The sequence below is a fragment of the Camelus ferus genome, chromosome 11 (genome assembly GCF_009834535.1).
Source record: "Camelus ferus isolate YT-003-E chromosome 11, BCGSAC_Cfer_1.0, whole genome shotgun sequence".
Taxonomy (NCBI): Eukaryota; Metazoa; Chordata; class Mammalia; order Artiodactyla; family Camelidae; genus Camelus; species Camelus ferus.
In genome coordinates, this window is record NC_045706.1 from 74,939,306 (window position 1) to 74,954,210 (window position 14,905).

Here is a 14,905-nt window from a genome sequence, read left to right on the forward strand (position 1 = left end):
GAGTAACATATAAAAATAAAAATAATACTCTCTTTTCTGATTTATTAAAAGATGTGTTTTGATTGGCTCTATTTTAAAGTGTGGCTATTGATTATGTAGATACCAAAATTCATCTGGATTCTGCAGACGTGCTCTATTCATAGAGCTGCATTAGAATGAACCTGACGTTTATACCACATTTATGACACATTTAGCATAGAAAATACAGAGAGGTTCCTTGCATTACAGAAAGCTGAACCTTGCCTATTATGGGCAAATCAGGTGACATTCATTTATTATTGCTTTATAGGTCTTATAAATTATGAAAAGAAATTTTAAAACTAAACTTAATTAAACCTAAGAGTTTGAGCTACTGAGTTTATAAATAAAAGCACTCCAGGTAGTTGTATCTAACAGTAATACCTACTAAATTTTTCCTTTATTCAGTGCCAGTAGCTCAGTAGCCTGGAGGAGATGCAGGTACATTTTGGATATTTCATGTCACCTGTGGGGCACTGGTTGGAGCTCAGGTCTTAGGGTAGCATGTTTAACACACAGGTGTCCTGTGCTGGTCACAGGAGAGTGACAGTGTCCGTTCCAAAATTTTCTTACTAACCAACAAAGGCAAAGAGCCCTAACTTCAGAAGACCTGACCAACAAGAAGTAGGGTTAATGTCTGTTTTTTCTAATGATGCATTTTAACTGTTATCCTCTCTCTCTATTTTTGAGTATCACCCCACACAAAATGGAGTGAATGAATGAGGTATGTTCACTTGTTTTCCCCTTACGGAGAGATTAGGGGGAAAAGAAAACAAAACAAAACATTACTCTGATAAAACAGTGCTGATTGCTTCTAATTGTTTTAGCCACATAGCACTGCATCACCATTCTCATTTTAGCATTCAGTTTGAAACTTTTTACATCAACACAGAGAAAGAGTCCAGGGCTTATGGAGTGGAACTGTATGCAATATGCCTTTCATGACAGGGGATCTGTTAGTAGAACAATGAGAACAACAAAACTGTTTGGTGAATCTGTGCACTTACCACAAAAAGGAGAATTGGATGGGGAGTTTCAGGAGAAAATCATCTTGAAACTTTGTATCGGGAGAAAATGTCTGTTTTTTCAAATGGCAAGGAAATATACACACTCTTATGACTGTAGCTAAAAGCTGTGTTCTCTCCAGCCACTGGGATATCTTGCTGATTTTAGATTCTTGATCAATAAAGACACATCTAAATTAATTGGCTTTTGACTGGCTGACCATGGTTGGATTAATTGGAATTTGCACAATCTTCTTGGGTTCATTCTCCTATTCTTTTTAATAGTTGAAGTAGAATTTAAAGTATCAGGTATCTGTGATTTCTGGCCTAGGTCACATTCTCTGCCATCTAACTCTTTGTGATTGGAGAGCAGATGTGTTCCGGAGGGACCAGCATTGGTCTCATCAGCAAACATTTTGAGCTTTTCTTCATTTATTCTTCCCAACTTCGGCTCTGCCCAGTGTTGCTTTGTTTCTCCTCTGTGAATGAGAATTGAATTTGGGGTATCCACATGCCATGTTTGTAAGGGCCAAAAATGTGAAAAATCTTTTTTAAAAACATTTTTATCAGCTACAGATCTTGTAACAAACAGGGATATAGACCTTTATCTGTGAGTTGTATTGCTTTTGCATGATTTTTTGGTATTTTTTTTTAAACAAGCTGCCTTTATTATATTCAGGAAATTCTCAAAGAATCACTTGATAATGAATTTATTACTTGCAGATTTGAATGTTGATAAAATAAAAAGTGTACACATTTTAAAAAGTGGCTGTGCTCCACTATTGGTATTTCAAATATGCTATTGATGAAAATCTTGGCATCCTAGAAATTTTTTAAGGGTGCTATAAAAATGCAAAGCCTGTGTAATCAAATCTATTTTTGTCCAGCTCAAACTGAGAAATTTTGTATGTTTGCATTTGTGGGCATGTGTGTTTGGGAGAACCTTACCTTCTGGTCTTCCAGTGTGCCCGTGGAACTAATCAGGACAGGAGTTCTGACATAGCCAAGCATGGGTGTAGGTCACAGGTATGACAGGACAAGGTATGACATTTATTAGGTATCATTTTCATGCCTTGCTGGTGTCCTGCTGTGTCCTACTTAAGAAGCCAACCAAGATCCTGTGTGAAAGAAATCATAAAATAACAAATCAGTTGACGTGTGTGGTCTCTCAAATAAAGTGCAAATGATCACATTTTCTGCTTTCATTATCTTTTTACATTTGTATTTTATAAAGTAAAGGGGACTTAATCTTTAAAAAAGGGTCTGAGATAAATACCTGCTGTGTCTGATTCTCTTCTTTTAAACCATTAATTTAATCATTGTCACAGCTCTACAAGGTAGTGGCATTTGGTTTACAAGAAATCAGGGTTTATAGAGGTCAAGTAATTTGCTGATGGTCATACAAGTAATGGGTGATAAAGTTACCATTGGCTTCAAGTCCTTCCCTAGGGACTTCCCCTGATGTCATTATACTATCATCAGCTCTAAAGTGGTATCTTCTTCAACCAGCATCCTCCTGCATGCACAGATCTCTGCACATCAGAGGTTCATTTCACAACAAAGATAGCAGCGTGGCTTCTGGAAAAAGCAACACTGTTTTGACAAAGGATGTAACATAAACCATTACTGTGCATTCAGGATTTATTCTGGTCAGTCACTACCTATTCAGATCTGGGACTTTGGCTCTGAAGGTGATTCTCTGAGATAAGAATGCATGACCCTCCGTAATGTCTCTCTCCGTAGGGTGTATTGCTCGCACTGTCAGCTCACCAAACCAGCATCTGCTGAGAACTGAGGACGTCATCAGTTGCTGTTTAGATCTAAGTGCCCCAAGCATCTCATTTCGAATTAACGGACAACCTGTTCAAGGAATGTTTGAGAATTTCAACATTGACGGACTCTTCTTTCCAGTTGTCAGTTTCTCTGCAGGAATAAAGTTAGTATTTCTGTATTTTTGGTCTGTTTGCCTTCTCACTTCTCGTACGTTCACAGCAGACTCAGCACTGCCGCCACCCCTGCTCCACCTACCTCCTGTCTCACTCCTGGGCATCTGTCCACTGGGCATTTTGTCTGTTCCTTGAAAGATGGAGGTGAGGGTCACCCAAGAGGGGACTCTCAAGAGGCTGAATGCTTTGTACACGTATCCAGCCATTTACACGTAGTCAGTCAACTAACTCTCCCTGTGTCCAGTGTCCTGACATATTCCAAGTCCATATAAGTTCACTTTTTTATTTAATCAGGATAGTTCAGCAAGGTTGTATCAAAGAACCAGTTATTTTCTCATGTTTATTTTCATTAATTTTTCTTTTCTCTTCATGGTATTCTGCCACCCTACTCCAGACCCCCTCATTTCTACAGAAACTACATGTTTTTTGGCTTCTTCCCATGTCACCATCTACCTGTTCCACTTGTAACTCAGCTCTGGTCCTCAGCCAGGCCAGCATGGTTTCTTCTAACCCTTCACTTTTTTTTGCCACTACCAGGTGGAAAGAGAAATTAAAATAACAATTCAGCAGATGGAAGTATTATTCGAGTCCCTTTTAAGGGATTTCACTGGGAAACTGGACACCAGAAAGTGACTGTTTTTTGTTTTTTTTGTTTTTTTTGTTTTTTATCAAATCTCATCCAGCTCCGTACTTTTAAGTTCATAGGTATTTAGATCATGTCTGTTCTTTCTCTGTTGATTATTTGGGCACCTCAGGACATTAAATGACCAAACACTACAGACAGGTATCTCATTCTCATAGGAATATGATGCATGTGCTTTTGTTGTTTCTCCAGAGAGTGATAAGTTTTTGCTGAGCCATTAACATAATTTAATCAGGTTTTACTTTTATGATTAGAGGCTTGTAAAACTAAAGTACTGACAATAATGTTACTTAGGCAAAAAAAATGGGGCATCAGGTAATGTTAATTTTGTATTAGTAATTTACTCCTTATATTTTGTTGATTAGGAAACTTTCTGTACACCAGAGATATAAACACCCCCAACGTGCATTTTTTTTAGGGTACGCTTCCTGCTTGGGGGGAGACATGGAGAATTTAAATTCCTCCCCCCACCTGGCTACGCTCCGTGTTATGAAGCCGTTCTGCCAAAAGAAAAGTTGAAAGTGGAACACAGCCGAGAGTATAAGCAAGAGAGAACTTACACACGGGACCTGTTGGGCCCCACGGTCTCCCTGACACAAGCCGCCTTCACCCCGATCCCTGTGGATACCAGCCAGGTACCCAGATCAGCCGGGGTGGCAGCAGCTGCATTGCGTTCCTCCTGAGACGCGGGCTGCAGGCTGTTGGCCGAAACCCGCAGGGATGCATTTCGCAGTAATGCAGTTTACAAGTGAGACACGTTTCATAAAATAATGCTCACCTTTACCACGTCTGCTTACCCACCTTCTAGTCTATAGTTTCAGGCCACTAAATTGATTTTATAACATCTAATGGGCCACAGCCTGAGGTGATGCGTACTAATTTCAGAGTGTTTTTTACACAGGGTAGTGGTGGAGTTTTCAGTTTCTTCTCCCATCTGGATACACTTAGTGTGCTGAAGTGACTTCGCTGACTTTTTATCTCAGGAGAGGTTGAGATCATGGGCTCCAGACCAGATGTCTGCTGTGGAACCTGAGAGAATTACTCATTACGTTGCCTGGGGTTGACGCGGTCAGTAAATAGCACACCGGCACAGTGCTTCGCAAATTGGCACCCATGCAATGTTAGCCATTATTCTTGCTTTTCTCTTTCATAGACTTGGAGGTAGCCGTAACATTGACAGTGAATTCAGTATTGGTTTATTTTGGTGGTGAAGTAACTGTAGTCAGGTTGGTTAGATATTCATAGTGTGTCCATTCGTTTTTGAAGATCAAAGGCATTGCTTCCAAAGTCTGAAGTAGAATTAATACTGGGCCTCAGAAGCCTCAGTTCTTAAGTTCCTTGAGTCATATTTCTGGTCTCTGCATGCTGGCTGTTTATAGTATGAAGTAAAACAAGCAGATGAACTTCCTTGGTGGCTGAAATTCAGTTTGTGTTGTTGGTTGGTGGGACGTGGCAGGATGGGTGTGGTGCCACCACGGTTGAGCGGTGAATGCGATTGGAGGACAGAAACGGGCTGGGTGGACAGTGGGGCTCTGCAGCGTCACTAGCACATTTAGGGTTCCAGAGACCTGGATGACTGCTGTCTGGAGGGCAGGGGGCAGTGCTGGCCTGCTCCGGTGGAAGCCCTGCCATCCGAGGGCATCGTGGGCAGTTGTGGGCTCTCCGTGGGGAGGACTCGTTGTGGGAGGCATCCCAGATGTGCACAACCAACCGCTCAGCTCGAAAACTGCTTTGTGTTCTCTATGAGGAGAGCATGTGCAGATTCCCCCAGCCCCCGAGGCTTGTATTTGGAAACCACCAAAGTGACACAGTTAAGGGAAAACGCAAAGCACTGCCATCAGGTATTTATAGGCTCACAGAGCTGATGGCTTATCTCTGGGCACCGAGCTGCCTGCGCTCTGGCTGCAGATGCTGGCCGGGCTGGCTCAGGAACGTGGGGGTGAGTTCTCTGGTGAATGGTGTGTGCTCACCCGTTCGACCTCTTTCTTCAGGAAAGAGCGCTGTCCTTATCAGTACTCTGTTTTCTTGCTCTCTGACTTTTGCTCGTAAATGCCCCGAATTTACCTAACAAATGTTTCCGTACCCAGCTATCCATGTTGAGAGTAGATGGTTTGGAGCCTAGTTACACAATTACATTTTAATGGTTGATGAGATGGCTTTATTTTGTTCAATTCACAGTGAGGACAGTTAGCACCCTGTTTTATTACATTTGTTTCTGATGTGTCTTCTTTCTCTCTCTTTTTTAAATTTTAGATCGTGTTGCCTCCCCATCTAGAGAGGATAAGAGAAAAACTGGCGGAGAATATCCACGAACTCTGGGTGATGAATAAGATTGAACTCGGTTGGCAGTATGGCCCGGTACATAATTGTATAATTTATTTTCAGATTCTGTTAATGCATCTTTCTGAAAACATACCTTTTTCCCCCCTCATCATGCTGTGTGGTGACAGGAATGGGTCGGGTTGATTTTTCCCTACACATTAGTGCTCGTGCGGTTCTTCTCTACAAGAGGGAATGACATTGGTGGGTTCATTGAAGGATGGCTTCGTGGCCTAGACAATTGAAAAGCTATCGCTCTTCAGGCTGAAAGTTACATTTTAAAATCAAGGTTCCCATATAGAGACAATAGGCATTGGCTTCTAAGGCACTTGGGAAAAAAGTCTTTGAAATTGAAAGTGAAAACTGAAAATGGGAAGAAGTCAGTGTACTTCCCCCACTGCCGTTTCCCTTCTCTCAGTTCCGGTCGTGTGGAGCGGTGTCCGTCCTCCGGGCAGAGGCTCGCGGTTGGCCTCCTGAGTGGAAGGTCGGCTGAGGAATGATGATTGTGTGTATTTCCAAGTGACTGTATTTTAGAGAACTTAGTTTACAGTTTCTCACTAGAATTTAGATGACCGAAAACCAAGATGATTTCCCATGTAATCACAGTGTATCATATACCTTTTTTTAGCAGGACTGTGGCAATGCTTTCAGTTTTTAAAAATGTTGTTAGTCTGTGTATCCCAAAGGTTGTAACACTTTCTTATATTTGACTGTATGTAGAAGTGAGTGTATTCACCCCAGTCATAGTTTACTGCATTGAGCTTTGAATAACGACATTTATTACTAGTGTTAATGGTAATGTCCTATGATACTTTATGCTAATTAGTATATCACTACGTTTATTGAGAGCTTTGCCTTTTACATGTACCCTCACCCACAGGCATAGGTTAACTGTTCACAACAGCACGCTGGGCTGTGTTGTTACTGCAGTTTTACCAGTGATGACAGGGCTGAGGGTCCTCAGCTGTGAGATGCCTGGGCTGCTGGTCAGTAACTGTGCGGGGCTGGAGCCAGGCTTTCTAGTGTCTAGTCTAGACCCGATTCTCACTGTAAGACTTGCTGATGCCTCATCAGAGAGTGGGATCCTGTCATTATCTCAGTAATGGTTAGACAGAGTCAAATCAGCAAATACCTATGAAGTACCCAGTTTTGTGCTACATTCATTAACTTTCAGAAATCAAGGAAATGAAGAAATGCTAAATACAAGATTGAACCATCAGTTAAAGTCAGTAAGAGGAGAGATGTTATAAGGGGAGGAGTGACAGACAACATTTACTAAAACATTCAAGATGAGGGAAAGATGATGGGCAGGATTCACCATACATTTCAAGATGAGAGGAAGGGTAACGGCAGGTTAGGAAGATTTAAAAAGATTTCACACAAGCAAAAGCCCTTCAAAAACCCCGTATAGTAACAGGAGCTGTCTGGTGGGATTACACGCAGGAAGGTGGTCTCTCTTGCCAGCGTCTAAGGTTGCCTCAGTGATTATGTTCCATGGTGAACTCTTAGTTATGCTGCTTCTTTTAAAGGGAGGAAGATAGGAGGTCACATTATTATCTATTCTCCCGGTATAAGTCACTTCATCTCAAAACCAGACCTCCTGTGTTCAAAGCACCCTTGAGTTTCCAGATACTGAGAGTGTGGTGCCTCAGAGCCGTCCTTCCCACGGTTGCTGCCAGTTATCCTTTACCTGCTCCGAGGCTGAGAGTAAAGCAACATTGGGCTTTGTGTGCCCCAAGGGTGTCGAGATGCTGACAGTGAAGGAGGAATATTTACCTCTGTCCTGGTAAAATCAGAGGCGGCTTCTAGGAGGTGGTAAATATTTGATCTGAGCTCTGCGGTTAGTGTGGAAGAGCAGCAAGCCTGGGGACAGAAAAAGGGTCAGGGAGAGGACTCAGGTGGCCCAGGTGAGCTTCCCCACGGTGTGCCGACCGTGGGGATGGAGAGACGGGACTGCAGGAGATGTCTGAAGCTCAAGTATGGGATTTGGTAAGAGAGGGAAGGAAACCTGGACAGATTTCTGGCTTTAGCTTGGACACCCACGCTGGAGGGTGTGGTGTCAGTTACTCGTGGGTTTAGAGAATACGAGGGGGAGGGACAGTTACATGAATGCAGAGTGAGTGACCTCAGGGCTTGGACACAGTCATGTTTACTTTTATGTTTAGAATCAGGGTTAAATTTTATAACTCTAGATTTCATTTCCAAAGTTAGGCACTCAAATAAGGAAAAAACAACTATAAGCTTTTATGTAAGTCCTGTTTGTTTGTAATGATCACCAAAAAGAGAAAAATAGATACCTTGTTTTTAACTTGGTGACTCCTGAAGACTTTAAAAAAATCTTGTGGGTGTTTGCATACTTTTCGTGTGGCATTTATAAAACCTGGTAATTATCCCCATGGGGTGATTTGTTCCCTGACAGCGTGTGACTGCCTTCCAGGTGCCAGCCTGGCAGCACTGCCAGTGCACTTCTGGTCTCCAAGAAGGTAGAAAGCTAATCACTAGTGCAGGGGTATGGAGCATCCTTCTTATTAGTTCATTCCTAAAAATCTTGAATTCAGTTTATTCTGATCGCTGATACGCATTTTCAAGGACGAATATGAAAAAATGCCTGTCTCATGTTAACTGACTTCGTTAAGGCAGTGGAGTGATTTGTGAGAGCAGGAAGTCATGTCCAGCGGGTGAGATGAACAGCTGGAACCACCTCAAAGCGTTTCTGCCAGTCTGTTCTGATGCCAGTTGAGGTCCCCAGTGTGTTTGGCTCTAAACACATATAAATTACTACATGTCAAAACTAAGTCATTCCTACACCTTCTTACCTAGAACTCATTTCAGTTTACAAAGCATTGGTCGTGCGGCTGCCACGTGCCAGGTGTGTTCTAGGTGCTGGGGGCACATCATCAAAGAGCAGAAGAAGCCAGTCCCTGTCCCCTTGGTCTTACATTCTGTGTTGCCACATTGGGCAGGTGGGCAGGATGAGCCTCGTTGAGAAAGTAAGGTTTAAGCCAGTGCCGGAAGTTGCTGAGAGAGTGAGCGTGTGGGGTTCAGGTGGGGTGGGCTCGGAGGCTGGGGCCGGAGCTGTGCAGATCCTGGAAGACAGCAGGGAGCCCGGGTAGCCCCAGGTCTCAGCATGACCTCAGGCATGAGCTGTGCGGGAGATTAGACGCAGCTCCGCTGGGCTGATGGTCTGGGTGTCCCTTCGCTTTCCTCCGTGCGGCTGGATCACCATTGCTGGTGTCTGACCTTGGAAGCTCTTACGTGCCGATTTCCTGTCCTGTTTTAGGTTAGAGATGACAATAAGAGACAGCACCCGTGTCTGGTGGAGTTCTCCAGGCTGCCTGAACAGGAACGCAATTACAATTTACAGATGTCACTTGAGACCCTGAAGTGAGTTTCTTCAATTTCCTATTTTCCTATCTGCATTACCCAAAAGAAACAAGGTGCTGATATTTTACTTTAATTCATTTTAATTCCAGTTAGAAATTGTCACAGTGTGTTGATGGATTGGATCGATATTTGTCTGGAATTAGATTTTGACCGTATTTTATGTCTTTGTACTCTGTGTAAGTATTTCCCAGAGTGCTCTGCTGGTGTTTATGGGTGTTACAGGACACAAGTGTCTGTCCTCGGATACAGCGCTGCTCAGAGTGTCAGTCACAGATTGTTACTGGTTTGTGACATGGAGGTTGGTAAACATACTAGAACAAGCTTTTAGAAATTTTTATACCAATTTAAGGGGGCAATTTTATGTCTGTTGAATCTAACAATTTTTAAAACATAGGCTTGTATCTTTTATGTCCTCATTTTGAAAATTTAATTTTCTCTAACAATTTTATTGCATTTTATCAGAAAATCAGATGACAGTGGGCTTGAAATTAAAAAAGAAACCAGTCCTTCACCAATAGTTTGAGAAGCACTGATCTGATAAAATGTAAAAGTGCTATATTAATAAAATAAATAAGTTTTTATTTTTGCTGATGGACTTCTTGGAACTTTTAGTATAAACTGGGTGCTGCGAATCTCTAAAGTGGGATGGGATGAGTTTATGGCATTTCCCAAACTTTTTCAGCCACAGAACCCTTCTTGGCAGAGAGTACCTCCTGACCATTTGTCTGAGGAACACATTTTGAGAAAAGCTATTCTAGAGGGTTTTATGTCATCTTGTAAAGGCAGATTTGTTTTTCAGTGACTTTGCCAACTATTTTCTCATGAAATTCGCTAATCATTGCAGATGAAAGAATGAGGTGGTGCAAAATAATGGAAATAAAGAAAGAAAATAAATAAATAATGGCAAATTTTAATATAGGAAAGTCTAGAAAATATTTTTGAAAAGACTGTAGCTTTTCTTTTGTTCCTTTTCCATCCTTGCTGGTCTGTGGAACTGAATTTGCCGGAGTAGTTCACTCATCCTCATACCTGCTCATGTTAGGAATGAAACAGTACTTCTGTCCTTTTTGTTTATCTCAGTTCTGCTAAATGTGAGGAGCTATTTCCATTGGAGTTATTTTACCAAAGACCCAGAACATAAAACTTAAGCACTGTTTCAGATTCTAGGGTGTGGGTCCAGGAAGATAGCTTCAAAGGTGTGGTAGTGATTATCATGATGGAAATGAACAAACTGGGCCTAGAATGATTTTGGGTTCTACCAGTAATGTAAAGGGGAAAGGAATCTATACAGATTGGCTGAAAGTGATGAAGCTTGCTGGTGGCGAGGCACGCGGGGCACCTCGCCATGACCTGGGTCCCTGGTGTCCCGGACCTCCTGTCTCCCTCGTGGTCTTGGTGTGAGTCTTGCCCATTCAGTTAGCAGGTCACTGCAGCTCATTATTGCCCATCTTTTGCAACAAAGTGTTTTTATTGAAAGTTCACGGCCTAAGATAATTAGGTTAAATTTTCAGTGCATTCCGTGTAATTTTATCAATTGACAGCTAAGCCAGGTGGGCGACTCCTGGGAAGCTGAGAGGTAGAAATCTCCACGTTTGCATTTGGTGTGTAGAGCCTTTGACGGGTCCCTGTGACCTGATCTCACCCTAACAGCTACTGCTGGCAGGTTTGACTAATCACAAGACTGCAGGGTCCTGGAGCTGTGGCCTCTGTGAATGCTAATAACCCTTTTCATGAGCTCATTCTCAATGTTGGTATGGTTCTATGATGAACTGATCTCACCTATGTCTTTAATATTTAAATCGGCAGAAAAGAGCTCCTACTTCTCCAAAATTCACACGATGCCCCATGCCAGTAGTTCAAAGAAAGTGCTGTCCTTTTTCCTGTATTTCCTTAATTCACTTGGTTAGGTGATAGGCCCTGGAGCAGACGAGGTAGGAACATAGGGTCTGGAGGGTTGGATAGTCTGGATTCGAAGATTTTCTCCTCCAAAGGGAATCTTAGATTCTCTGAACCGTAGACTTTTCTACCATCAGTTTAAAGTGGGGATCGTGGTGTATCTGCTTCATGCAACACAGTGGGGACTGATGCTGTAATACCAATGAAGCCTCTGCCCCATGTGTCTGATGGAGGAAAGCGCTCTGTAAAGTTCAGTTTTTTCAAAAACTACATCGTGGGAAAGATTAGCAGCTTGATTCATTTCAATCCTGAGGGGTGCCCAGTCACAAATAAGCAGAAGCTCCAGAACAGCCCTTATTTGAAATGTTGGGCGATTTCAGTGACAGTGGTTTTTGATTGCTCGTTCTGTGATTTTCTGTCATGTAAGTTGTTGACAAAGATAGCTCCCTTCAGACTCCCATGGTCCCCTGTGTGTGAGACAGCTCTCCTCTCTCCTCTCTTCCAACACCCTCTCTCCAACAGCACAGCTGTTTTGGGATGCCTGTCAGCTGTCCCCTCAGTTTAACCCGTGTTACTCAAGTTTTAGTTCCTTGTTTTCATTTCCAATCCCTACAGTACTTCAAAATTCCAGATCTAAATTTTTGAGTAAATGACTCATTTAAAAAATGAATGTTATAATGATTTTTAACTGACGCAGTATTCTTTTATAGTGTCTTTCTCTGGAACTTAACAAAACTGTGTTGAGACTAGAACAATATTTTTCTCCTTAGCCAAGTGGTTTTTTTCCTTAAAATTATTTACTGGGACTACAGTGGGTCTCTGTGTCTGCAGGGGGTTGCTGAGGGGAGAGGGGTGCTGAGCAGTGAGGAGAGCAGTGTGAGAGTGAGAAAAGGCATCATTTTTGTCTAAAAGAGCAGGTTTTCCTCCTACCTCTGTCTGTGCTTTTTTTCAGCCTCTTGCTGGCAGTGACTCTCCCAGTCTCTCAAGTTTGTGGTTCTTTATGTTCAGCCCTGGGCCCTTTCTTCTCACTGTGCAAACTCTCTGGAGGTATTTTCATCACGCCCATAACTTAAATATCACGCAGGTGCTGACAGCTGCCCAAATGTACATCTCCCCCTCCCCAGACATCTGCTCCGAGGAATGGAAGCGTGCATCCCATTCCTCAGGGGCAGTTTCCCTGGATGCATCTCCCGCACCTTGACCTGCAGCCCACAGCCCACAGCCCCCGTGAAGGGCACCCCCATTCACGCTGCTGCACAGGCACAAACCTGGGACCCTCTTTGACTCTTCCTCTTTTTCTGTCCCTACATCCAGCCCACCTCCAAGACCTCCCAAGTGTGTTTACAGTCAATCCTCTTCCCTCATTTCCAGAGCAGTCATCCCCATCCAGGCCATAGTCATCTGTCACCAAGTCATCTCCTAATATTGCCTTCTTCCAGTTAATCCTGTTTGGAGCAGCCAGCATGTGTGCACACACCCATGTATTCGTACACATGTTGCTTAAAACTGTTTGATGCCTTCCCATTGCACTTAAATAGAATCTGACACCCTCCTGAGTCTTGCAAGTCCTGCAGGATCTGATCTGATCTGATAGAAAAGTATATTGCTTTTTAAAAGTAAGACAAATATGTGCCTGCTGGTGTGGAAAGACATACACTTCACACATAAATGGGGGGAAAGCCAGATTCTGAACAGTATTATGATGGGCTCCTAATTGTGTAAGATGACATGCACACACACACGTGCACACACGCACACACTAGTGTGTGTATTACAGATGCTAGAGTGTGTGTATGAAGTTTCTGGAAGGATACATAGGAAACAGCTACAAGGTTCCCCCAGGAAGTGGGACCACTCATGAGGGAGAGGAAAACCCATGACTAAGGGGCTGACTGCTCACCAGGGTCACCTCCACCAGAGTCACCAGCAGGTGACACTTTAGCGCCCCTGTGGCCTCCCTGCCATTCCAGACCCAGCGAGGAGGACCCTTTAGAGACCCTCCCTCACTAATGCTGTGACACACTGTCACCTCCAGCACTACCAGTGCCCACCCGGGCCTGAGCTACCATTATTCCCCACCTGGAACCCTAAAACTGCCCCGGCAGGTCCAGCTGAGACACTAGCCTAGCTCTTCTCTCAACCAGTCTGAGCTCTGCAGCCGGCTGATCTCAGATATTTAGGGGATCGTGTCATTCTCCCTATCTGAATTCCTTTAATGAATTTCCCTTGCTCTTACGATGACGGCAGGACCTCAGTTTGCCTAAAGGTCCAGTAAGGTCCGGGCTCCCCTCTCAGCAGCACATCATGGGGAGGCTGCTCCTTCCGTCTCGCCTGCAGCCACACTAGCCTTCGTTCTGCCCATTTGTTTAACGTTCCCTTCCACCACGGGGCCTCTGTGGGCCCCTTGCTGGGGTGCTCCCTCCATGACCTGTTCTCCTCCTTTACCTCCCAGGTCCTTCTTCTTGAAGCATTTGCTGAGCTCTTTAGCCCTTTAAAGCCCCCTCTGTAGGCACTCGGCCCTTTTGTCTCTCTCAGCGTGGAAACTGCCCAGCTGCTTGTAGTCACAGGACCGCCTCTACTCTACCCGAACTCAGTTTCTTGAAGGCAGGCATCTCTCTTGATTTTATTTACCATCTTTTGAACTTTACACAGAGCTCAGTAAGTACTTGTCAGATGAATGAAGCAGCAATAAACGATGAAGGTCAGTCTCTGTCCAGGCTTTTAGACACCGCATGCTCATCTGGAGGGCAGGGTGCCTCCAGTTCTCTGTGGCTTTGCGCCAGCCTGTTCACTCTTCCCACGGTGGCTGTGTGCTTGATGTACTACGATGCCGCATGCTCCAACGACTGCTGCTTCATCTTGTGGTGAATGCATACTGAATGCACATGCAAGTTTCCCTGGGAGGCACCGGATAAGACAGGGGTCCGCGTTCAGCTGCCTCTTCCTACTTCCCTTACTCTGCCCCTCCCCACCAGCCTCTGCACAAGCTTCCCGTTCACGCTGCTCTCTCCCCACCCTCTGCAGACTTGAAAATAGTCTTAAATGAGTGAGTTGAACAGTGTTAAATCAAATAAAATGGTTTTAATAAAGATAATACAAAGGCCAAGGAGTTCTTCTTCAAAGAACTTGGTGTGGTTGATAGTGTGAAATCGATTTTTTAAATGATCTTTTGCTCTCATTTAAAAATCTCCTTGGATTAGACATAAAGTTCTTAGATATAATACCAAAAATGTGATCCATAAAAGAAGACAAAATCAAGATATTGGATCTCAATAAAAGTAAAACTTTATGCACTACAAAAGAAACCATATAGAAAATGAAGACACAAGCCACAGACTGGGAGAAAATATTTGTAAATCATGTGAGTTTATATTTGTAGGATTTATACTAAATCAAACAAGTCCTGATAAAGAACTTGCATGTAGAATATGTAATAACTCTCACAACTCAGTAATAAGAATATATGCAGCCCATGAGTGTCTGTTTTACTGGAGAAGATGTGTAAATGGTTAATAAACACATTAAAAGATGCTCAAGATCATTAGTCATTAGGAAAATGCAAATTAAACCACAGTGAGATACAAGCACACACACTGGAAGAGGCTGCGATCAGAACAACAGACACGCTCAGTGCTGGTGCAGAGGTGGGAACCTGAAACCACAGGTGCTGCTGGCGGGCCTGTGCCGTGGCCCTG

At 43.4% G+C, this 14,905-nt stretch overlaps 1 protein-coding gene across 1 annotated transcript in view; it reads left to right on the top strand.

Annotated features, from left to right (window-relative positions):
- The window catches only part of RYR2 (ryanodine receptor 2), a 543,213-nt gene that overhangs the window by 290,376 nt on the left and 237,932 nt on the right, over positions 1-14,905 (top strand). The window contains exons 21-24 of the mRNA XM_032491926.1: positions 2,766-2,958; positions 4,030-4,246; positions 5,865-5,969; positions 9,211-9,314. Coding sequence (XP_032347817.1) covers positions 2,766-2,958; positions 4,030-4,246; positions 5,865-5,969; positions 9,211-9,314 — 619 coding nt within the window. The remainder of the gene's footprint in view (positions 1-2,765; positions 2,959-4,029; positions 4,247-5,864; positions 5,970-9,210; positions 9,315-14,905) is intronic.